The 16,316-nt window shown below is 64.2% G+C and overlaps 5 protein-coding genes across 5 annotated transcripts; 2 read left to right on the forward strand and 3 right to left on the reverse strand.

Moving 5' to 3' along the window:
* Positions 1-1,191: 1,191 nt before the first annotated feature.
* Positions 1,192-2,929, reverse strand: Q8F55_001369 (uncharacterized protein; the record flags this gene model as incomplete). The annotated part of the gene is made up of 7 exons (XM_069349994.1): positions 1,192-1,237; positions 1,297-1,494; positions 1,541-1,621; positions 1,671-1,781; positions 2,163-2,642; positions 2,696-2,746; positions 2,916-2,929. The coding sequence occupies 7 exons, from the start codon at positions 2,927-2,929 to the stop codon at positions 1,192-1,194; spliced, it is 981 nt and encodes a 326-aa protein (XP_069213538.1).
* A 714-nt stretch (positions 2,930-3,643) lies between these two features.
* On the reverse strand, positions 3,644-6,701 carry Q8F55_001370 (uncharacterized protein; the record flags this gene model as incomplete). The annotated part of the gene is made up of 8 exons (XM_069349995.1): positions 3,644-3,730; positions 3,778-4,951; positions 4,998-5,139; positions 5,179-5,607; positions 5,655-5,861; positions 5,930-6,133; positions 6,183-6,327; positions 6,375-6,701. 8 exons carry the CDS (start codon positions 6,699-6,701, stop codon positions 3,644-3,646), a joined length of 2,715 nt encoding a protein of 904 aa, XP_069213539.1.
* Positions 6,702-8,639: 1,938 nt separating this feature from the next.
* On the forward strand, positions 8,640-10,477 carry Q8F55_001371 (uncharacterized protein; the record flags this gene model as incomplete). Its single annotated transcript, XM_069349996.1, has 3 exons — positions 8,640-9,113; positions 9,153-9,476; positions 9,512-10,477. 3 exons carry the CDS (start codon positions 8,640-8,642, stop codon positions 10,475-10,477), a joined length of 1,764 nt encoding a protein of 587 aa, XP_069213540.1.
* Positions 10,478-10,980: 503 nt separating this feature from the next.
* On the forward strand, positions 10,981-12,249 carry Q8F55_001372 (uncharacterized protein; the record flags this gene model as incomplete). The annotated part of the gene is made up of 6 exons (XM_069349997.1): positions 10,981-11,156; positions 11,232-11,257; positions 11,305-11,423; positions 11,568-11,736; positions 11,774-11,895; positions 11,929-12,249. 6 exons carry the CDS (start codon positions 10,981-10,983, stop codon positions 12,247-12,249), a joined length of 933 nt encoding a protein of 310 aa, XP_069213541.1.
* Positions 12,250-12,979: 730 nt separating this feature from the next.
* Positions 12,980-15,638, reverse strand: SUL2 (Sulfate permease 2; the record flags this gene model as incomplete). The annotated part of the gene is made up of 3 exons (XM_069349998.1): positions 12,980-15,107; positions 15,360-15,445; positions 15,516-15,638. 3 exons carry the CDS (start codon positions 15,636-15,638, stop codon positions 12,980-12,982), a joined length of 2,337 nt encoding a protein of 778 aa, XP_069213542.1.
* Positions 15,639-16,316: the final 678 nt, after the last annotated feature.

Raw genomic sequence — 16,316 nt, forward strand, 5'->3', positions numbered from 1 at the left:
GTGCGGAGCGGCGAGCGGCGAGCCGCCCGTCGTGGACACGCGACACAGCTGCCTCGCGCTGCCCGGCGGCCTGCTCGCCGTGCTCGGCGCAGCTCTAACGACGACCAGGCCAGTTCGATCACCGGTCGCGTCGCCAAAGCGGAGATCGCCGCGTATCCGTGCGCCGCGCAAAGCGAAAGCAAAGCAAAGCATCTCGCTCGCTCGCTCCCATCCATCTTCTCCTCTCTCTCCTCTCTTCGTCGACAGCAAGCAAGCGCAACCGCACGCGAACGCGCCCACTAGGCATGCTAACTTGGTGACGTGCTGATGCTGATGCCGACGCCGACGCCGACGCCGTGCTGATCCACCTGACGCGCGCCGACAGCTGGCCAGTTTCCTCGACGCGCGGCCGTCCCTCCCGCCGACTGACGCCAACTCAGTGTTCCTCAGCCGGCATGGCAAGCCACCGAGCTGAACGAGCCCCCTTGGACGTCGACGACGCGCCGGCCCCTTGTCTCCACCCTACCACCTCTTCTCCCTTCCCCCCTCCCCCCCCCCCCCCCCGAGCAATCCCCCCGTCCTCTACCCTCTACCCTCTACTCCTCCCCCCTGCCCTCCACCTACCCGCCTCCCCTTTGGACTCCCCACAAGCAATGATTACACCACACCGAGGATAGCCCAGCTCGATTCCGACTGGCGCGCTGTACCCACCCACCCGCTGCGGCGGCGTAGGGAGGGGATGCGGATCCAGAGGCCCGGCTGAGCTTGTGCGGGGCGGAGGGGACGGCTGGCGTGGGATCGACTCGTCTACGACTGGATCGCGGCGTCCGGCTCTGTTGCTTGTTGCCTGCATGCCGGTTGGCTGCGCCTCAGCTACGCCGGCTACGCCGCCACGCTGCCACGCGCCACGACGCTTCTCTCGCGTGGCCTGTGCTTCGAGCGCGCAGAACACACACACCCCATGACCTCGTTCCCACCCCCGCACGACCCGCGCGGTCGGCGGCCCCAGTCACCCACCCCTCTTATAGACGACTGCGTCACATGAATATCTTTGCTACAAAGTACAGTTATCGCTGCACAAGTCGACTCCTTCACAACCGACCTCTGCTCTAGGTCAATCACTGCTCCTCAAAACTCGACTCGGCTCGGCTCCACGGGGCATCCTTCTCCGACTCGTCCAGCTCGACGTGCTCGCGCACGCCCACACCTCGCCTACTGGCCGCACTGGCACGGAGAGCACTGGCAGCTCGCGCCGCAGCTATGCCGATTAGCCCTGGCCACGGCTCGTCGATGCCCCGCAACCACGCCAACACTCACTTGCATCCAGAGCCCGAAGCCGCCGCCGCGGGCTTGGGGCACGTCGCGCAGCCGCACTTGCCCGGGCCGCACTCGGTGCCGGGGGCACACGTGCACGTAGCCTTGCACGCACAGTCGTTGCGGACGACAGACTTGGGGCACGAGGCGCAGACGCACTTGCCCTGGGCGCAGGTGCAGGCGCCGCCGTTGCCGCCACAGCTGCGTGTGTGAGTGGTGATCCAGCTGCGACACACGGCATACTCACCCGCAGGTGGTGTACTCGGCGTTGCAGGGGCTGCACTTGCACGAGCCCTTCTCGCAAGAGCAGACCGAGGTCGAGCTGCAGCTGGGCCGGTTAGCGGACAAGTGGCGACTCGGTTTGCGACTCGACTCACTTGCAGCCCGACGACGACGAGCCACACTTGCAAGAGCCAGCGGCGCACGAGCAGCTGCCACCAGACTTGCACGAGCAGCTCGACTTGGCGGGGCAGTTGGCGCACTGGCAGCTGCCAGGCGCACACGAGCACGTGCCGGCGGTACGGCAGTCGCACTTGCCAGTCGAGGGGTTGCAGGCGCAGGCCTGCTTGGCGGGGCAGTTGGTGCACTGGCACGAGCCGGGAGCGCAGGTGCACTTGCCAGCGGTGCGGCAGTCGCACTTGCCAGTTGAGGGGTTGCAGGCGCACGCGGCCGAGGACGACGACGTGGCGGCGCCACCACAGCACGACGACGACGAGGCCGAAGCCTGCGAAGCCTGGCCACACTTGCACGCGCCGGCACACTGGCAGCTACCTCCGCTCTTGCACTGGCAGCCCGACTTGGCGGGGCAGTTGGCGCATTGGCAGCTGCCGGGGGCGCACGAGCAGGTTCCGGCGGTGCGGCAGTCGCACTTGCCAGTCGACGGGTTGCAGGCGCAAGCCTGCTTGGCGGGGCAGTTGGCGCACTGGCAGCTGCCGGGCGCACACGAGCACTTGCCCGCCGTCTTGCAGTCGCACTTGCCGGTCGAGGGGTTGCAGGCGCAGGCGCCCTTGTACGGGCAGTTTGCGCACTTGCACGAGCCCGAGTCGCAGACGCAGGCGCCGCCGGTGGAGCAGGAGCAGCTCGACGACGAGCCGCACTTGCACGAGCCAGACGCGCACGAGCACGCGCCGCCCGACTTGCACTGGCAGCTCGAGGCCGCGCCGCACTTGCACGAGCCGGACGCGCACGAGCAGCTGCCGCCGCTCTTGCACTGGCAGCTCGCGCTAGCCTTGGCGGGGCAGTTGGCGCACTGGCAGGTGCCGGGCGCGCAGCAGCACCAGCCGGACGGGCAGACGCACTTGCCCGTCGCGGCGTTGCAGCCGCATGAGGAGGAGGAGGACTTGGCGCAGCTGAGAGTGGGGTGAGCGGGTGCACGGCCGGGCCGGGGCACGAGGTGACTCACTTGCACTGGCCCTTGGGGCAGACACAGGCGGTCTTGGGGGTCGACTTGCAGCTGGTGTGGTCAGTCGCTGGGCTCCTTGGCGAGTCGAGGGCTCGCTGCTCGGGATGGGTGGCCGCGAGGAAGGCGCCTCCCACCCCGAGCAAGGCCACCTTCCCTCCCCATCGCTCTCTACTCACCCGCACGAGCTGCTCGTCAGCGGCAGCAGCGGGCCAATGCTTACTTGTTAGACGCCATGGTTGTTGTTCTTCTTGTTGGTGATAAAGTGGAAAAAGATCGACGCTGCTCGTGTTATATCTCGGGATGTGGGGGGAGGCGAGGGGGGAAGGAACAGTCGACGGAGGGAGGCAAACTCTTTGGTGAGAGTGAGGCATTTTCGCTCTCGTGACGTAGACTAGACTAGCGCCGGGCTGCGCGGGCGGGCGGGTGGCCCGAGGGGCGGGTGTCGCTCGCCTGGCTCTAGGCCTGTCGCCAAGCAACTTTGTCGTGGCATGCCGCGCGCCCTGTCGCCGTTACCCCCCTCCTCCCCTGCCGCCCGCCCGCCCGCCCATCGCGCCGACGACTCCCCGCCCACCGCACAAAACTCTCACCCACCCCACCTTAATACGATGTGCCTGACTGACGGTCAACAATCCCGAATTTATCCAGGCAAAGACACCGCACCGCACAATTCACTCAGCAGCGACCACGTGACTCGCTACACGTGGGCTAGTGACAATCAGTTCCACCTCCACCGCACAAGTCTCGCAGCCACCACTCACCCACTCACACAAGCCACTGGTATACATTACAATGCAGGGTGAGAGTAACGTTGTTTCTAGTACATTATGGATGCAACAAAGCCCAAAAATCAATATCTGCCGTTCCTTCTTCCTTTGCTCTACGCCCTTCAGTCGCCTCGCCACGCCTCGCCTCGCCTCGTCGCCCACGCCCTTCCCCGCCCACACCCCACTACAGAGCCAAGCTCGCCAGCTTGCGCAGCATGCCACCCCCGTGTGATCCTCCAGGCTCAATCAACCGGCTGCGCTCATACAGTGCCTGGGTTGCCGTCAGCGCCCGTTCCCACAAACAGTCGCAAAACTCACGTCCTCGTTGCCAATGATAGGCGTGTCTTCAATCAACCGCCGGAATGCTGGCGTCACGCTGCCCGGCACCATCGCACCGCGAGACTGAAACTCGGGAATGACCGAGAGAATCTGTCCAAAGCGTGCAAACTTGTCCCACTGGATCAGGCCATCCGCGCGGACATCCTCTGGCCGGCCAGCTTGCAGACGGCTCACAAGACCAAGCACCGTCGTCAACAGGGGGATCGCGGCGTGGCCGTACGTGCTGTCCGCCTGGAGCGCACGGCGGTAGTGAACGTAGCCTCCACGAGGGTCCATGAGCTTGAGGTGACTCTGGAACTCGCGCTGCAGCGTCGCGTCGAGGCGGATGAGGTTGTGGGTGTGGCTCAGTCGGTGAACCGACGTCTCCCGCAAGCCGGCGAGCACAGCGCAGAGCGTGTCGTAGTTGTTGAGCCGGCGCAGCTGGTGCGAGATGCGCACAAATGCCTCGTACACCTTGGCGCGGTGCTTGGGTTTGGAGGGCGCCATCATCATCGTCGACACCCACCGCGAGACGTGGTTGAAGAATGCGATGGACAGTCCCACAGGGTCACCGCGCTCCTTGCCAAAGTCGTGGCGGAAAATGTCGCGGGGGCGAATCGCAGAGAACAGCTCCCACTGCATCCGCGTCAACTCGAGGGCAAAGACATGCGCGTCCATCGACAGGATCGTCTGAACGGCGGCATTCCATCGCTGGTGCCCAGACTCGTCGCCAGAGTTGATGGACGCGATCGACCGCGAAATGTCAGAGCTCGAGTCGGTCGTCGACGCAGTTTTGCGTGGCGCATACGGGTCGGCATCAATGCTCAAGCTGGTCGTGGACATGGTGCGAGACGATGGCGCCTTCTTGCTGACGGGCGTAGTCGAGTCGGCCTCATCGTCCTTGTCCAGCACAATCTCGACTGCAGAATTGCTAGAATCGAGCGGCGCCTCCTTGATGTCTTCAATGACAGTGGGCGTGATGAATGACCACGAGTCGTCAAGGTCGACAGTGCTTTCAAACATCTGCTCCACGTTGACAAGATCCGCTGTGATGTGCGCAAGGAAGGTGTGCTTGAGTAAGAGACCGAGCGTCTTGCGGAAACGCGCTTGAACCTCGCTGTCTGCAAGGTCGCCGGGGTACCTAGTGGTCCAAGTTACCAAGGCACCAGCGAGCCTGGAGGCGTGAGCATCGAACCGTGTTTTCGAGTCAAAAAGCTCACTTCATGAGCGCCCATAGCCGGATGTCGCGCGAGACGGCGTATTGCTCGACCTCGATGAAGCGGTCATGGAATTCCTTCATAAGGTCTCGGGGCTGGCAGAAGCGTCTGTACGTCATGAAGAAGGCTTGGACAAAGGCGTCGTCTGGGCGGCGTCAGCTCTGCTCCCGGAGCCACAACTCACTCTCTGTCGAGACAATGGCAGTGAAGAGACGGTTCATCAACTCCTCGAGCGTGGTGTAGAGCTCTGGCGGCTCGCCGGTGGTTGATGGCTGAGACTGGGACTGGGATGGAGTTGTGATCTCTGGCCCAGCGCTCTTCTCTCCGTCAACCGTCGGCGTGCTCTCGTGCGACTCTTCTGTTGACGTTGCCGAGCTGCCGAGTCCGTTCTTGATCATCCAGCCGAGACTGGATGAGCTTGAGTGTGTGTCCGAATAGCCGTCGATACTCTCAGTACGGCGCTCGCGCCCCCCGCGGCGGCTCTTGGCTCGCAGGATTGCCCTCTCATCACTGGTCAGTCCGGACGACGTCAGTCCGGAAGGAGGTCTCGGTGATGATGGCGACTTGGCTCCGTCAGGTGAAGTACGACCTGCTGCGCGGCGCGCCTCTCGGCCTATAAATTTGTCAGCGGTTACAGGGTGGCAACAGAACGCCACTCACGTTGGCGTTCTTCCAGGCGGTAGAGCAGCCAGCGGAGGCCTGTTCGCATCTTGTGCTTGCCTTGGGTTGTTGCTGTTGTGACTTCGATTAAACCAACGTTGTATGGGTGACCGATAGAGTCGCCGACCTGGGCATCGACCTCTGTCTTTTTACCTGGGTCCGACTTGCACGCAAACAGCACGATGGGAAGAGCCGGGCAGAGTTGGTCTGTTTGGCTCGTGTGAGCGACGCGCCCCGAAGTGGTGGCCCAAGCATCAAGGATCCAAGGTACTCACGCAGCGCTTCGGACAATCCGCGCAGAGTATCACGCCGGTCGGCATCATAGCACAAGATCGCACCAGACACCGACTGCATCTGTGCGGGCCAAACCTTGGCGACCCCAGAGAGGTCCAGGGCGCGAAGGTTGACCTCGACAAACTCGACAGCACAGTCGTGGGTCAACTTGCCTCCGGCCTTGATCTGGGCATAAGACGAGGTGACTGGGGTATGTCAGTCAGGGTCGTGACCGTGGCGCACGGTGACACGCACTGGTATGTCCATCATGGGTGGTCGTTGTAACTGGCGTGGAGACATTGTACGACTTGATTGCCCGCCTGATGACGGTCGACTTTCCGACTCCATCGTGTCCGACGACTGCAATGACGTAGTCTGGCTTGAAGGGGGGCGAGGATGGCTGCAGTCGACGTTAGTCCAAGATCCGAGAGCAAGCTCTGCACGCACCGCTCCGTTGGTGGTGCTAGAAGGTGCGGTCTGGGGCTGGCCCCCTCGCACCCTTGGGGCAGCACTTGTCGACTTGATACGCGGTGGTTCTGTCGCCATTTCCAGTTCATTGTTCAAGCTTGATCTCCGGGGACCCGACTTGGCGGCTGGGGGTTGCGAGTAGAGCTGGGACGGAGCACCATCCGAGCCCTCGATCATTGTCCACCTTGCGCGACGCATCGCTTCAAGATCATGCGACGACATCTTCATCCTCACCGACTGGAGAAGCATGGCGTCGTCATCCACGGCATCCTTTTGGACCGCAGCAGGAGCTGCTTCGATGCCCATGGTGTGTATTTACTGGGCGTCGATTTTTTTATTCTTCTCAACACGTCGTCTTGAGCCGGCCTGCGGCGCACGAGTGCGACAAGGGGGGAGATGGCGAGCGACGTCGAGTAAACGCGAGAGAGAGGGACAGCGTTTGGCGGTGAGTTGGGCGGTCGCAACAAAGGGGATGCTGCGGTGGCGCAGAACCAAGCTGGCAGGAAGGGGGGGGGGGGGAGCGGTATGTGCTTGACTGCTGGGGTCGTCGATGGGTCAGTCGTCCCGAACAGGTCAAAGGTGGGGGCGTTGTATACACGCGTGTGCGACGAGCTAGGCTTTGGCCAGAACGCGCCGTTGTGAGATGGGCAGTGTGTCGCGCAATCGGCCCAGTCAGAGAGTCACGCAGCAGCTAGACGAAGGCGCGTCAGTGTCAGCGGCGGCGGGGCGGCGGCGGCGGCGGCGTCGCCGGCCATGGCTAGTCACGCTCGGTGTCATGCGCTTCGGCACGCCGTCTCGGCACTCACAAGCCAACACTGTGATCTAGCTCTTAGCAGTCAAGGCCACGGGCGGACAATGAAACCAAGGCAAGAGCGAGCGGGGGGGTGACCCCGTGCGTGGAAACCGCGTCGCAGCGCGCGCGGCGGCGTTTGCGCAAAGGCGGGGTGGGGGAGATTGGGCTCCAAGGCGAGTCGTGTGTACCTTGCGCTGCAAGGGGCCTCGGCTGTTGACAATCTGTGTGTGTGTGGTGCGGGGTCGTTCTTGGCGATGGGGGCACACGACGACGAGATGGATGCGGCAAGACGGTCGAGAGTCGCCCAGTTGCACAGTCTAAACGTGTGTCGGGTCGAGTGCTACTAGCTAGGCAGCTAGCTAGCGCCAAGTCGCCAGAGGTGTCGGCGCGTGGTCTGAAATCGTGGCGTCTGGCGTCACTGCGGGGCGGGGGGGTCACCCTCTTGTTCCAACAAGTCTTCGTGACTGCCTGGGGTGTCGTTGCGTGGCGTTTCTAGAAATGCGCAGGTCGTAACGGGGTGGGGGAAGGTGACTGGGAGATGGGAGGATGTGCAGTCGGTTGTGGTGGTGGTGGAGGAGGGGAAGGAAGGTTGCAATAGTAGTAGCAGTGATTGTCGATTCAAAGTGTGATGGGTCAATCTGCCGCTCTTTGTCGGATTTGCGCTTTGGCCGCTCGCGCTCACTCGCCACAGCGTGCAGCACAATAGTCTAGTGCGTAGTGCGTGTGCGTGCTGGGTGGGATGCCGACATGCATGCAGGCAGCAGGCAGCAAGGCACTCATCCCAGTCACTCACTGCTGCTGGCCAGATGCATCCTTCACTCTGTCAGTCCTTGTTGGACTTGTGCCTGTTCCGACGGCGCTGCCCTCACCCGCGCGCGCCCTCGAGCCCGCCAGCCCGCGCGCCAAGCAACTCTAATGCCCACCAAAACACCCTGTCAGCTGGCCAAATGCCTCCCTTTGCCTTCCCCCGCGGCGCGCCCGCTATCCCGTTCGACTGTGGCCAGCCAGCCAGGTTGGCCCATGCGCCCATGCAGTTCCAGTTCCCGCAATGTGCATCCTCGAGCGCCACCATGTGCCCTGCCTTCATGTCACTCTCGCCATACTCCCCTCGTCCGAATCGCACGCAACATCCTATTCCTTCCCGCGCCAGATTCCAACAGCCTCCCTCCCATGTACCTCCGAGGCCACGGACATTTACAGCACATGTCGCCAGATCGCCAGATTATGCAGATCAAAATTAGATCAAATTTAAGAGCATTCTTTATTCAGCGGCCCTGTTTAGAGGCACCCATCACGTGGTCGACGCGTGACACCACGTCACGTGATCAAATCACCCCTGGGTGACTGACTTGTTTGGTTCCGTCATTACGCGCCAGTATGGTCTTTGACTTTGACGCGTCCAATGTCAGCGACGAGATTGGACAGTCGACGACCTTCACACCTCATCAACAATGACACGCGCCGTGCGAGCGGCGGCAACACGGGCACGGCAAGCGGCCCCGACGCGAAAGGCTGCACGGAGGAAGCCAGCAGCGTCATCGGCCTCGGCATCATCCGACGACAACGCTTCGGTCTTTGTCGTGTCTGACGACGAGTCCGAGGCGTTCGACCCAAGCGGCGCGAGCTCGTCCGAGCCCGAGCCCGAGCCCGTGTCCGAGCCCGAGTCAGACGTGGCCCGTGGCGCGAAGCGGAAGCGTGCGCCGGCAAAAGGCAAGGCCAAGGCCGAGGTTGTCGACATTGAAGACCTCGGCGCGAGCGTCCACCGGCCCCACGGGCGGGCGTACCACTCGACCTCGGATGCCGCGGGAGCACAGGACGCGCTGCTGGATTGGTTCGAGGGCGTGCGTGAGGCGCGCGGCATGCCGTGGCGGAAACGATACGACCCGGCACTGAGCATAGAGGAGAAGGGACAGCGCGCGTACGAGGTGGGTGGCGCGGGGGGAAGGTGACTGACGTCGCCCCAGATCTGGGTATCCGAGGTCATGCTCCAGCAGACACAGGTGGCCACCGTCATAGGATACTGGGAGCGGTGGATCGCGCGTTGGCCAACGATCGCGGACCTGGCGCAGGCCGACGTTGAGGAGGTGAACGCGGCGTGGCGAGGACTGGGGTACTACCGCCGCGCGAGGTCGCTGCTGGACGGCGCAAAGACTGTCGCCGCGAAGAAGAAGGAGTTTGGGGGCAGGCTGCCAGACGACCCAGACGTGCTGGAGAAGCAGATCCCCGGCGTGGGGCGGTACACGGCCGGCGCGATCTGCTCGATGGCGTATGGTGTGCGCACGCCAATCGTGAGGGCCACCTGCTATGAGCCCGCTGACGCCAGGTCGATGGCAACATCCACCGCGTGTTGACGCGCCTGCTGGCCGTGCACGCGCCGCAGACTGCGCCGGCGACAATACGCTTCCTCTGGGACGCGGCGACGGAGCTTGTCGACGCCTTGCCACGCGGGCAGGGGCGCGGCATCGCAGGCGACTGGAATCAGGCGCTCATGGAGCTCGGGGCGACGGTGTGCAAGCCTGCCTCTCCAGACTGCGGCGCGTGTCCACTCAAGGCGGTGTGCAAGGCGTCAGCCGAGCTGAGCGCGCCCCCGCCTCCGCCCACTGGCCCCGCGTGCGACCTGTGTGCGCCGATCCCTGCGGCGGGCGACACGGACACAATACCCAGCGTGACCGTGTTCCCGATGAAGAAGGAGAAGAAGGCGAGCCGCGTCGAGGACGAGGTGGTGTGCGTCACCGAGTGGCGGGGCGCCGCGGGGTCCAAGTGGCTGTTTACCAAGCGGCCCGAGAAGGGTGAGTCGGGCGGGGTTGGGGTTGGGCTGACGACAGGTCTGCTCGCGGGGCTGTACGAGCCGCCGACGACGCCTGTGGGCAGTGCAGAGCAGGACAAGCTGGCTGCGTCGCTGTCGACGCTGGAGGCACTCCTCGGGCCAGTGGAAGTCGCCGAGCACAGCGCGCACGGCGCCGTGCCCCACATCTTCAGCCACATCAACATGACGTACCACGTGCAGCACGTCGTGCTGGCGGACGCGCTACCCGCCCCGCGCTCGGACCGCGCAGCCTGGCTCGACGCCGACGCCGTGGCCGCCGCCAACGTCGGCACTGGGGTCAAGAAGGTGTGGGCGGCTGTGTACGGTGCGTGGGGCGTGTTTGCGCGAGGCGGCAAGCCTGCAAAGGCTGCGCCGAAGGCCAGGGCGAAGAAGGTCAAGGCCGAGCCGGCGCAGGGGAGGAAGGGTGGCATGACGCAGACGACGCTGAGCCTGACGCCGAGGGCGAAGGTGGAGGCGGAGTAGGGAGTGGGGAGGTTGGGAGTGGCGGGCAAGCGCCTGCTACACCAGAGCCCAAGCCGGGCGCCGAAGCGTACGACAAGGCCGAGGCAGCGCCAGCGCCAGCGCTACCGGCGACCGTCGCGGCGCGGTGTGCGTGTCGCTTGCCAGCGCCGGCATGGCCATGTTTCTGATCGGAGCAACGCCAGACGAACCATAGCGGTAGGGGAACGCACGTTCCGATGGGCGTGGGCGTGTGTATGCATGCAACCGGTGCGGCGGACTCGAAATGCATAAGTACAAGTGGTGCATGGTCAGTCGAGAGAGTCTGGGTGCATGTGGGCGTGGGCGCTGGATTCGGTCGGCACAAGCGGCCCTGGCAGGCGGCGGCGGCAACGGCACGCCGGACGGCGGTTACCGACTCGACGCCGATTCCACCACCCACTGCCGCTCGCACCACCGTCAACAACATTCTTCGTCACCGCCCACGCGTTACCACTCACCGCGCACCCCCCCCCCAAACCCCCGCGATGAGCTCCCAGCCCCCACTCTCGGCGCACGACCTCGCGCCGGCGCAGCCCCACCCGCACGACGACGCGTGCGGGCACGAGGGCGACCCGCTCGTCATTCCCGCCGACGACGACGTGGGGCGGGTGCAGGGCGAGAGCAGGGGGATCATCGCGGTGGACATGGACGACGTGTTGTGGTGAGTCTGCGAGCCGCGCAGCGGCGAGCTGGCTGCAGTCGGCTGGCTCGGGGACGCGAGCTGACCCCGCCCCAGTAACACCAACGGCACGATCGTGGACAGTGAGTCGCGCGCCGCCCGCTACCCCCGCGCCGCTGACGCGGCCCAGTGCACCCCACCCTCTTTCCGGGCCGCGCAGACCCGCCCCTCACGCTCGACGAGTTCCACCACTACCTCTACTGGCATAACCGCGGCTGGGGGGGCAAGGAGGAGACGGTGGACATGGTTGTGAGTTAGAGCCGCGAGCCGCGAGCGGCGCAACGCGCCGTGAGCGGTGCGGAGCGGTGCTTCGGCGAGGCTGGCAGGTGGCTCCACGCCGCCTTGTTGGCCGAGACGGCACCCCTTGCCTCCTTTACCCCGCTCACACCACAGGGCCAACTGTACCGCGCCGGCCTCATGGAGCGCCCGACCCCCATCCCCGGCGCAAAGGAGGGCCTCCAGCGGCTCAAGGACCTCGGCTACACGCTCATCATCATCACTGCGCGGTCTGAAGTGCAGCGCGAGGGCACCGAGCAGTGGATCGCCGACCACCTGCCCGACTGTGAGCGACGCCCTCCCCTGCCACCGCTGACACCCAGTGTTCGACGAGATCCACTTCACCGGCGCGTTCAACCACCTGATCCCCGCCACGCGGGCCGAGCACGAGGGGCACGCGGCGCACCGCACCGTCGTGTCGCACAAGAAGCGGACCAAGCACGAGGTGGGTGAGGTGCTGACACCGCTGACCCACCAGGTGATGAGGCAAACCGGCGCGACGCTGCTCATCGACGACAGCTCGGAGAACGCACTGGCGGCGGCGGCCGCCGACCCGCCAGAGCGCGTGCTCCTGTTCGGCGGGTGGCCGTGGAACGTGTCCATCGTCCCGCCCGACGGCGAGGGCGCCGCGCACCCCGACGACAAGAAGCTGTATGTCGAGCTGGCAAAGGAGGATGGCGGGCTCGCGGCGGCGGCCGAGCGCCGTGCAGTGCGCATCAAGCGCGGCTGGCTGCCCAAGGGCGTCGAGCGCGTCGCCGACTGGAACGCCGTCGTCGACTGGGTCGACAAGTACTACTAGATCATACATGGAGTGCGTGCTGGAGCCGCGGGGCCGCGGGGTGGCTTGGGGCCGGGTGGGTGACTAGGGGTGCGGTTGCGCACGCATACCGCCTACTGCACGCATACCGTCTGATTAGTGCGTTGGTGACGATGACGCCTGCTGCTGCGTGCACGAGATGAGCAGTGCGCAGTGCGGTTGCAGACCACGTGACGATTGTGGCAGATGGTGACGTTCGTGTCCAAGTCAGGATGACCGACGCGGCTGTACCTCTGCCTGCGCCGCTGACGCTCCTGACACTCCGCTCGGCGTCTGAGCCATTCGCCGCCCCCTCGCGCCGCCGACCCCACGCACGCCATCGCTCTGTGTTCTGGAATCGCGTTCGGGAATGGCCACGGCGAGCACGACACTGCTGTGGAGTCGGTCACCTGCCCGAGACGAGCCCGAGACAGTGCCTTGTCGTCTACGATACTAATGACCTTCTTACGGCTGGTTACGTCCCCTCGAGTCTATTATTCACCGACGCTGCGTCTAATCATTCGGAATGCAGCAAATGCAGCAAACGCAGCAAATACAATCATGTGCATGAGACGTGATAACCATTGTGCAATTTAATCAACTACTCTGTGGACCGAGTAATTGGCAACTAACATGTAACTAGATTTTACTCGACGACTTGTCGCCGCCGAGGGGATTATACAGGGCAAGAAGGGGAGCGACCGAAGACCCATGAGACAATGAAACGCGCGGTTTACTCGGGCAGCACGTGGTGGTGCTGCGAGTGCACCTCGTCCTCGGGGAGGTTGAGCGAGTTGAGCGCGTCCTCAATGTCAAAGTGGAAGAAGGGCGTGTGCTGGTCAAGCAGCGTGAGCGAGTGGGTCGACTTGTGGCCGTTGGGGTCGTCTCCGTGCAGCGTGGCGACGGCGACGCCCTCGTTGAGCGCCTTGCCGTCGAGGGCCTTGTCGACGGACCCAGTCTCCGAGTTGGGGCGGGAGCCGCCACCCTCGACGTCGGGGATCGGGCGCTGGTGGTCGGGGTCGGCGTCGTTGCCGTTGTAGCCGTACGAGCGGGCGACGGGCGCGACCTCGAGCGGGTGCGTCGTGCCCTCGGTGTGAGCGCGGCCGAAGCCGCCGGCGATGAGCGCGCGGCGGATCCACGGCGAGAGAATACCGGTGAAGTGGAACTCGACGTGGCGGTCGGCCCACTTCTCGACCTCCTTGCGCGCGTCGACCAGGTTCTGGATACCCGTCGTGTCGGCGTTGGCGACGGCCGAGAAGTCGAGGATGACGGCGCGGAGGAGCGGCTTGTGCTTGTCGTTCTCGGAGAGCTCCTCGCCCTTCTTGGGTCCGGGGTCGTTCCACGGGCGGTCACCCTTGGAGATGGTCGAGTAGTCCTTGCCGCGGCGCGTGTGCTCCTTTGCGTAGTTGACGAGGCGGTCGTTGATGTACGACGCGTTGGGGTAGAGGAACGACTCCTCGAAGCGGTAGATGATGACGCCGGGGGGAGGGCCCTCGACGGGGATGTCGCTGTTGGTGACGCCGCCGCGGCCGCCGAGGGGGACAAAGACGTCGCGGACCTCGTCGGGCTTGCCACCCTCGGGGCGGATGCGGACGCGGCCGAGGAAGTGGCCCTTGGGGCGGGCGATGCGGTAGAGGAGGAGGACGACGGATGCGCAGAGCGACCAGTAGATGCCCGACTCGATGCTGTAGAAGACGGACCAGAGAACGGCGCCGACAAAGATGATGTACTCGAGGGGCGAGACGCGCCAGAAGCCGAGCGACTGGGCGGGCGAGGCGACCAGGTCGGCGACGGCGTGGATGATGAGGGCCGAGAGCGCGGCGTTGGGGATCCAGTAGAATGCGGGCGCGACGGCGTACAGGGCAACAATGACGACGATACCAGTCGGGATACCGGCGGCAGGGGTACGCACACCACACTTGGACTTGAGGGCCGAGCGCGAGAAGGAGCCGGTTGAGGGGTAGGCCTGGAAGACGGAGCCGACAGTGTTGTTGACACCGATGGCGATGAGCTCCTGGTTGGGGTTGATCTTGTAGCCGTTGAGACGGCCGAACGACTTGGAGATGGAGATGTGCTCGAGGAGGAGAATGATGGTGGCGACGGGGAGGTGGCTGCCGAGGGCGGCGATGAGCTCGGTCGTGATCTTTGGCTGGCCGACGTGGCGGAGGCCGGTGGGGACGGTGCCGACGAGCGAGATGCGGGGCTTCTTGAGGTGGATGTTGACGCGCCACGAGATGATGGTGAAGATGATCATGACGAAGGCGTGGCGGAGCGCCTGGGCGAAGAAGGCGATACGGCGCCACTTGGGGCTGCGCTTCTGCACGACGTCGAGCGACCACTTGATAAAGTAGAGGAGGGCGAGGGCCGACACGCCAAACGCGGCGTCGAGGCCAGCCTTGGGCAGGTACTTGAGCGTGTTGATGATGACCTTGTACGTGGCGGCACGCGTGTCAAAGAGCTTGGACGTGCCGAGCAGGGCCGGGACCTGGCCGGCGACAATGTTGAGCGCCGAGCCGGTCATGAAGCCCGACACGGCGGGCTGGGGGATGAACTCGATGATCCAGCCGATGCGGAGCAGGCCGATGGCGAGGACGATGAAGCCGCAGATGAAGGCGAGGCAGGTGGCGATCTCGGGGGCAGTGTACAGGCCCGGGTGGGCCTGCTGGACGTGGTTGACAATGATGCCCGTCTCGAGCGACATGACGGCGACGGGACCAATCGACACATCCTTGGCCGTGGCGAAGAGGGCATAGGTCAAGACACCAATGAAGGACGAGTAGAGACCGTACTCGGGTGGCAGCTGGGCGAGTTTGGCATACGACAGGGACTGAGGCACGAGGACCATGCCGACAGTGATACCGCTGGAGGCAAGCACGTCAGCGACTGACTCATCTCGTCGGCGTCGGGTCGGGGGACTAGGCAGAGCATGTGCTTATGCGAAGCAGCGAAGCGAATGCTAGTTGCGTATGCAGTAGGCGACGGGTAACCCGACGCCCGCAACCCAAAGTGGACGACTGGAATTATTCCAGATGTGCCACGTGAAATGGCAGTGACGTGACCGCCGCCGCCACCATCTCCACAAACCGCCACCAAAAACCCAAGCAAAGACTTACGCGATGAGATCACTGTAGAGCCAGGTGAGGTTGTAACGAGGGGCCCATGTGAGGAACGGGAAGAGGGAAAGAATGTATGCTTTGACCTGGGCGAGGTGTGAGTGGGTGCGCGGCTGGGTGGTGGAGTGGGGCCGGTGGAGCCAGAGAGCCACTTACAGAGGGCCAGATGGACCGCTTGTTGTTCTGGATGTACTCGATGACAGTGATGGAGGGCGGTGTGTCCTCCTCAAAGCCACCGATCTTGTACAGCTTGTGCTTGATCGACTGGTACGACACCATGGTGCGTGTGTTGCCTAGGAGGCGGGTGGACTCTGACGGCGGCGGCGGTGTGGTGTGGGGTACTGCTAGTGGGGTTGCGCGTTGCTTGCCTTGTCTAACGGAGGAGGCGTGTGACGATGAGCCAGCCGATGAGGTGGTGCTGGAGCTGATGTGGGCGTGGTCGAGTATGCTGGGCTAAGATGCTACAGGCGTCGGGTCTAGCGTGATATATATACAGGTTGATGAATCAAGAAGAGCAGGTTTGACACAGTCACAGTCTCACAACTCGCCGTCGTGTTCGGCCCGTTGTCAGACGCGGTTATCGCTCACGCCGTCGATTGTGAGCACGACAGTGGGTCAGGGGCAAGCGAACCCGCGGCCGGGCAGGCAGCAGGAGCATGTAGTCAGGGGGAAGCGCCTGGCATGGGCGTCGGCGCCTGCATCTGCTGCCCTGCTCTGCCCTCGCTCTGCCTGAGATGCGGGGTAGTGGCATCAAAAACAATCACAAAAACTGGCAGTGAAATGATGATGTCGCCATCGATCCGACCCAGCGACGGAAGTGACCCTGGGAGTCTGCTCGCGTCGTCAGCCTGTCTGCCGACCCGTCACGGCGGCCAAGCCGCTCGAATTATCCCACACGAAGAATGGGCACGATAGCAGTGAGCATGCATGCAAGCAGAGGCGTCAGACCAGCCCCAG

The sequence above is a fragment of the Vanrija albida genome, assembly GCF_041260175.1.
Source record: "Vanrija albida strain AlHP1 chromosome Unknown contig_1, whole genome shotgun sequence".
Taxonomy (NCBI): domain Eukaryota; kingdom Fungi; phylum Basidiomycota; class Tremellomycetes; order Trichosporonales; family Trichosporonaceae; genus Vanrija; species Vanrija albida.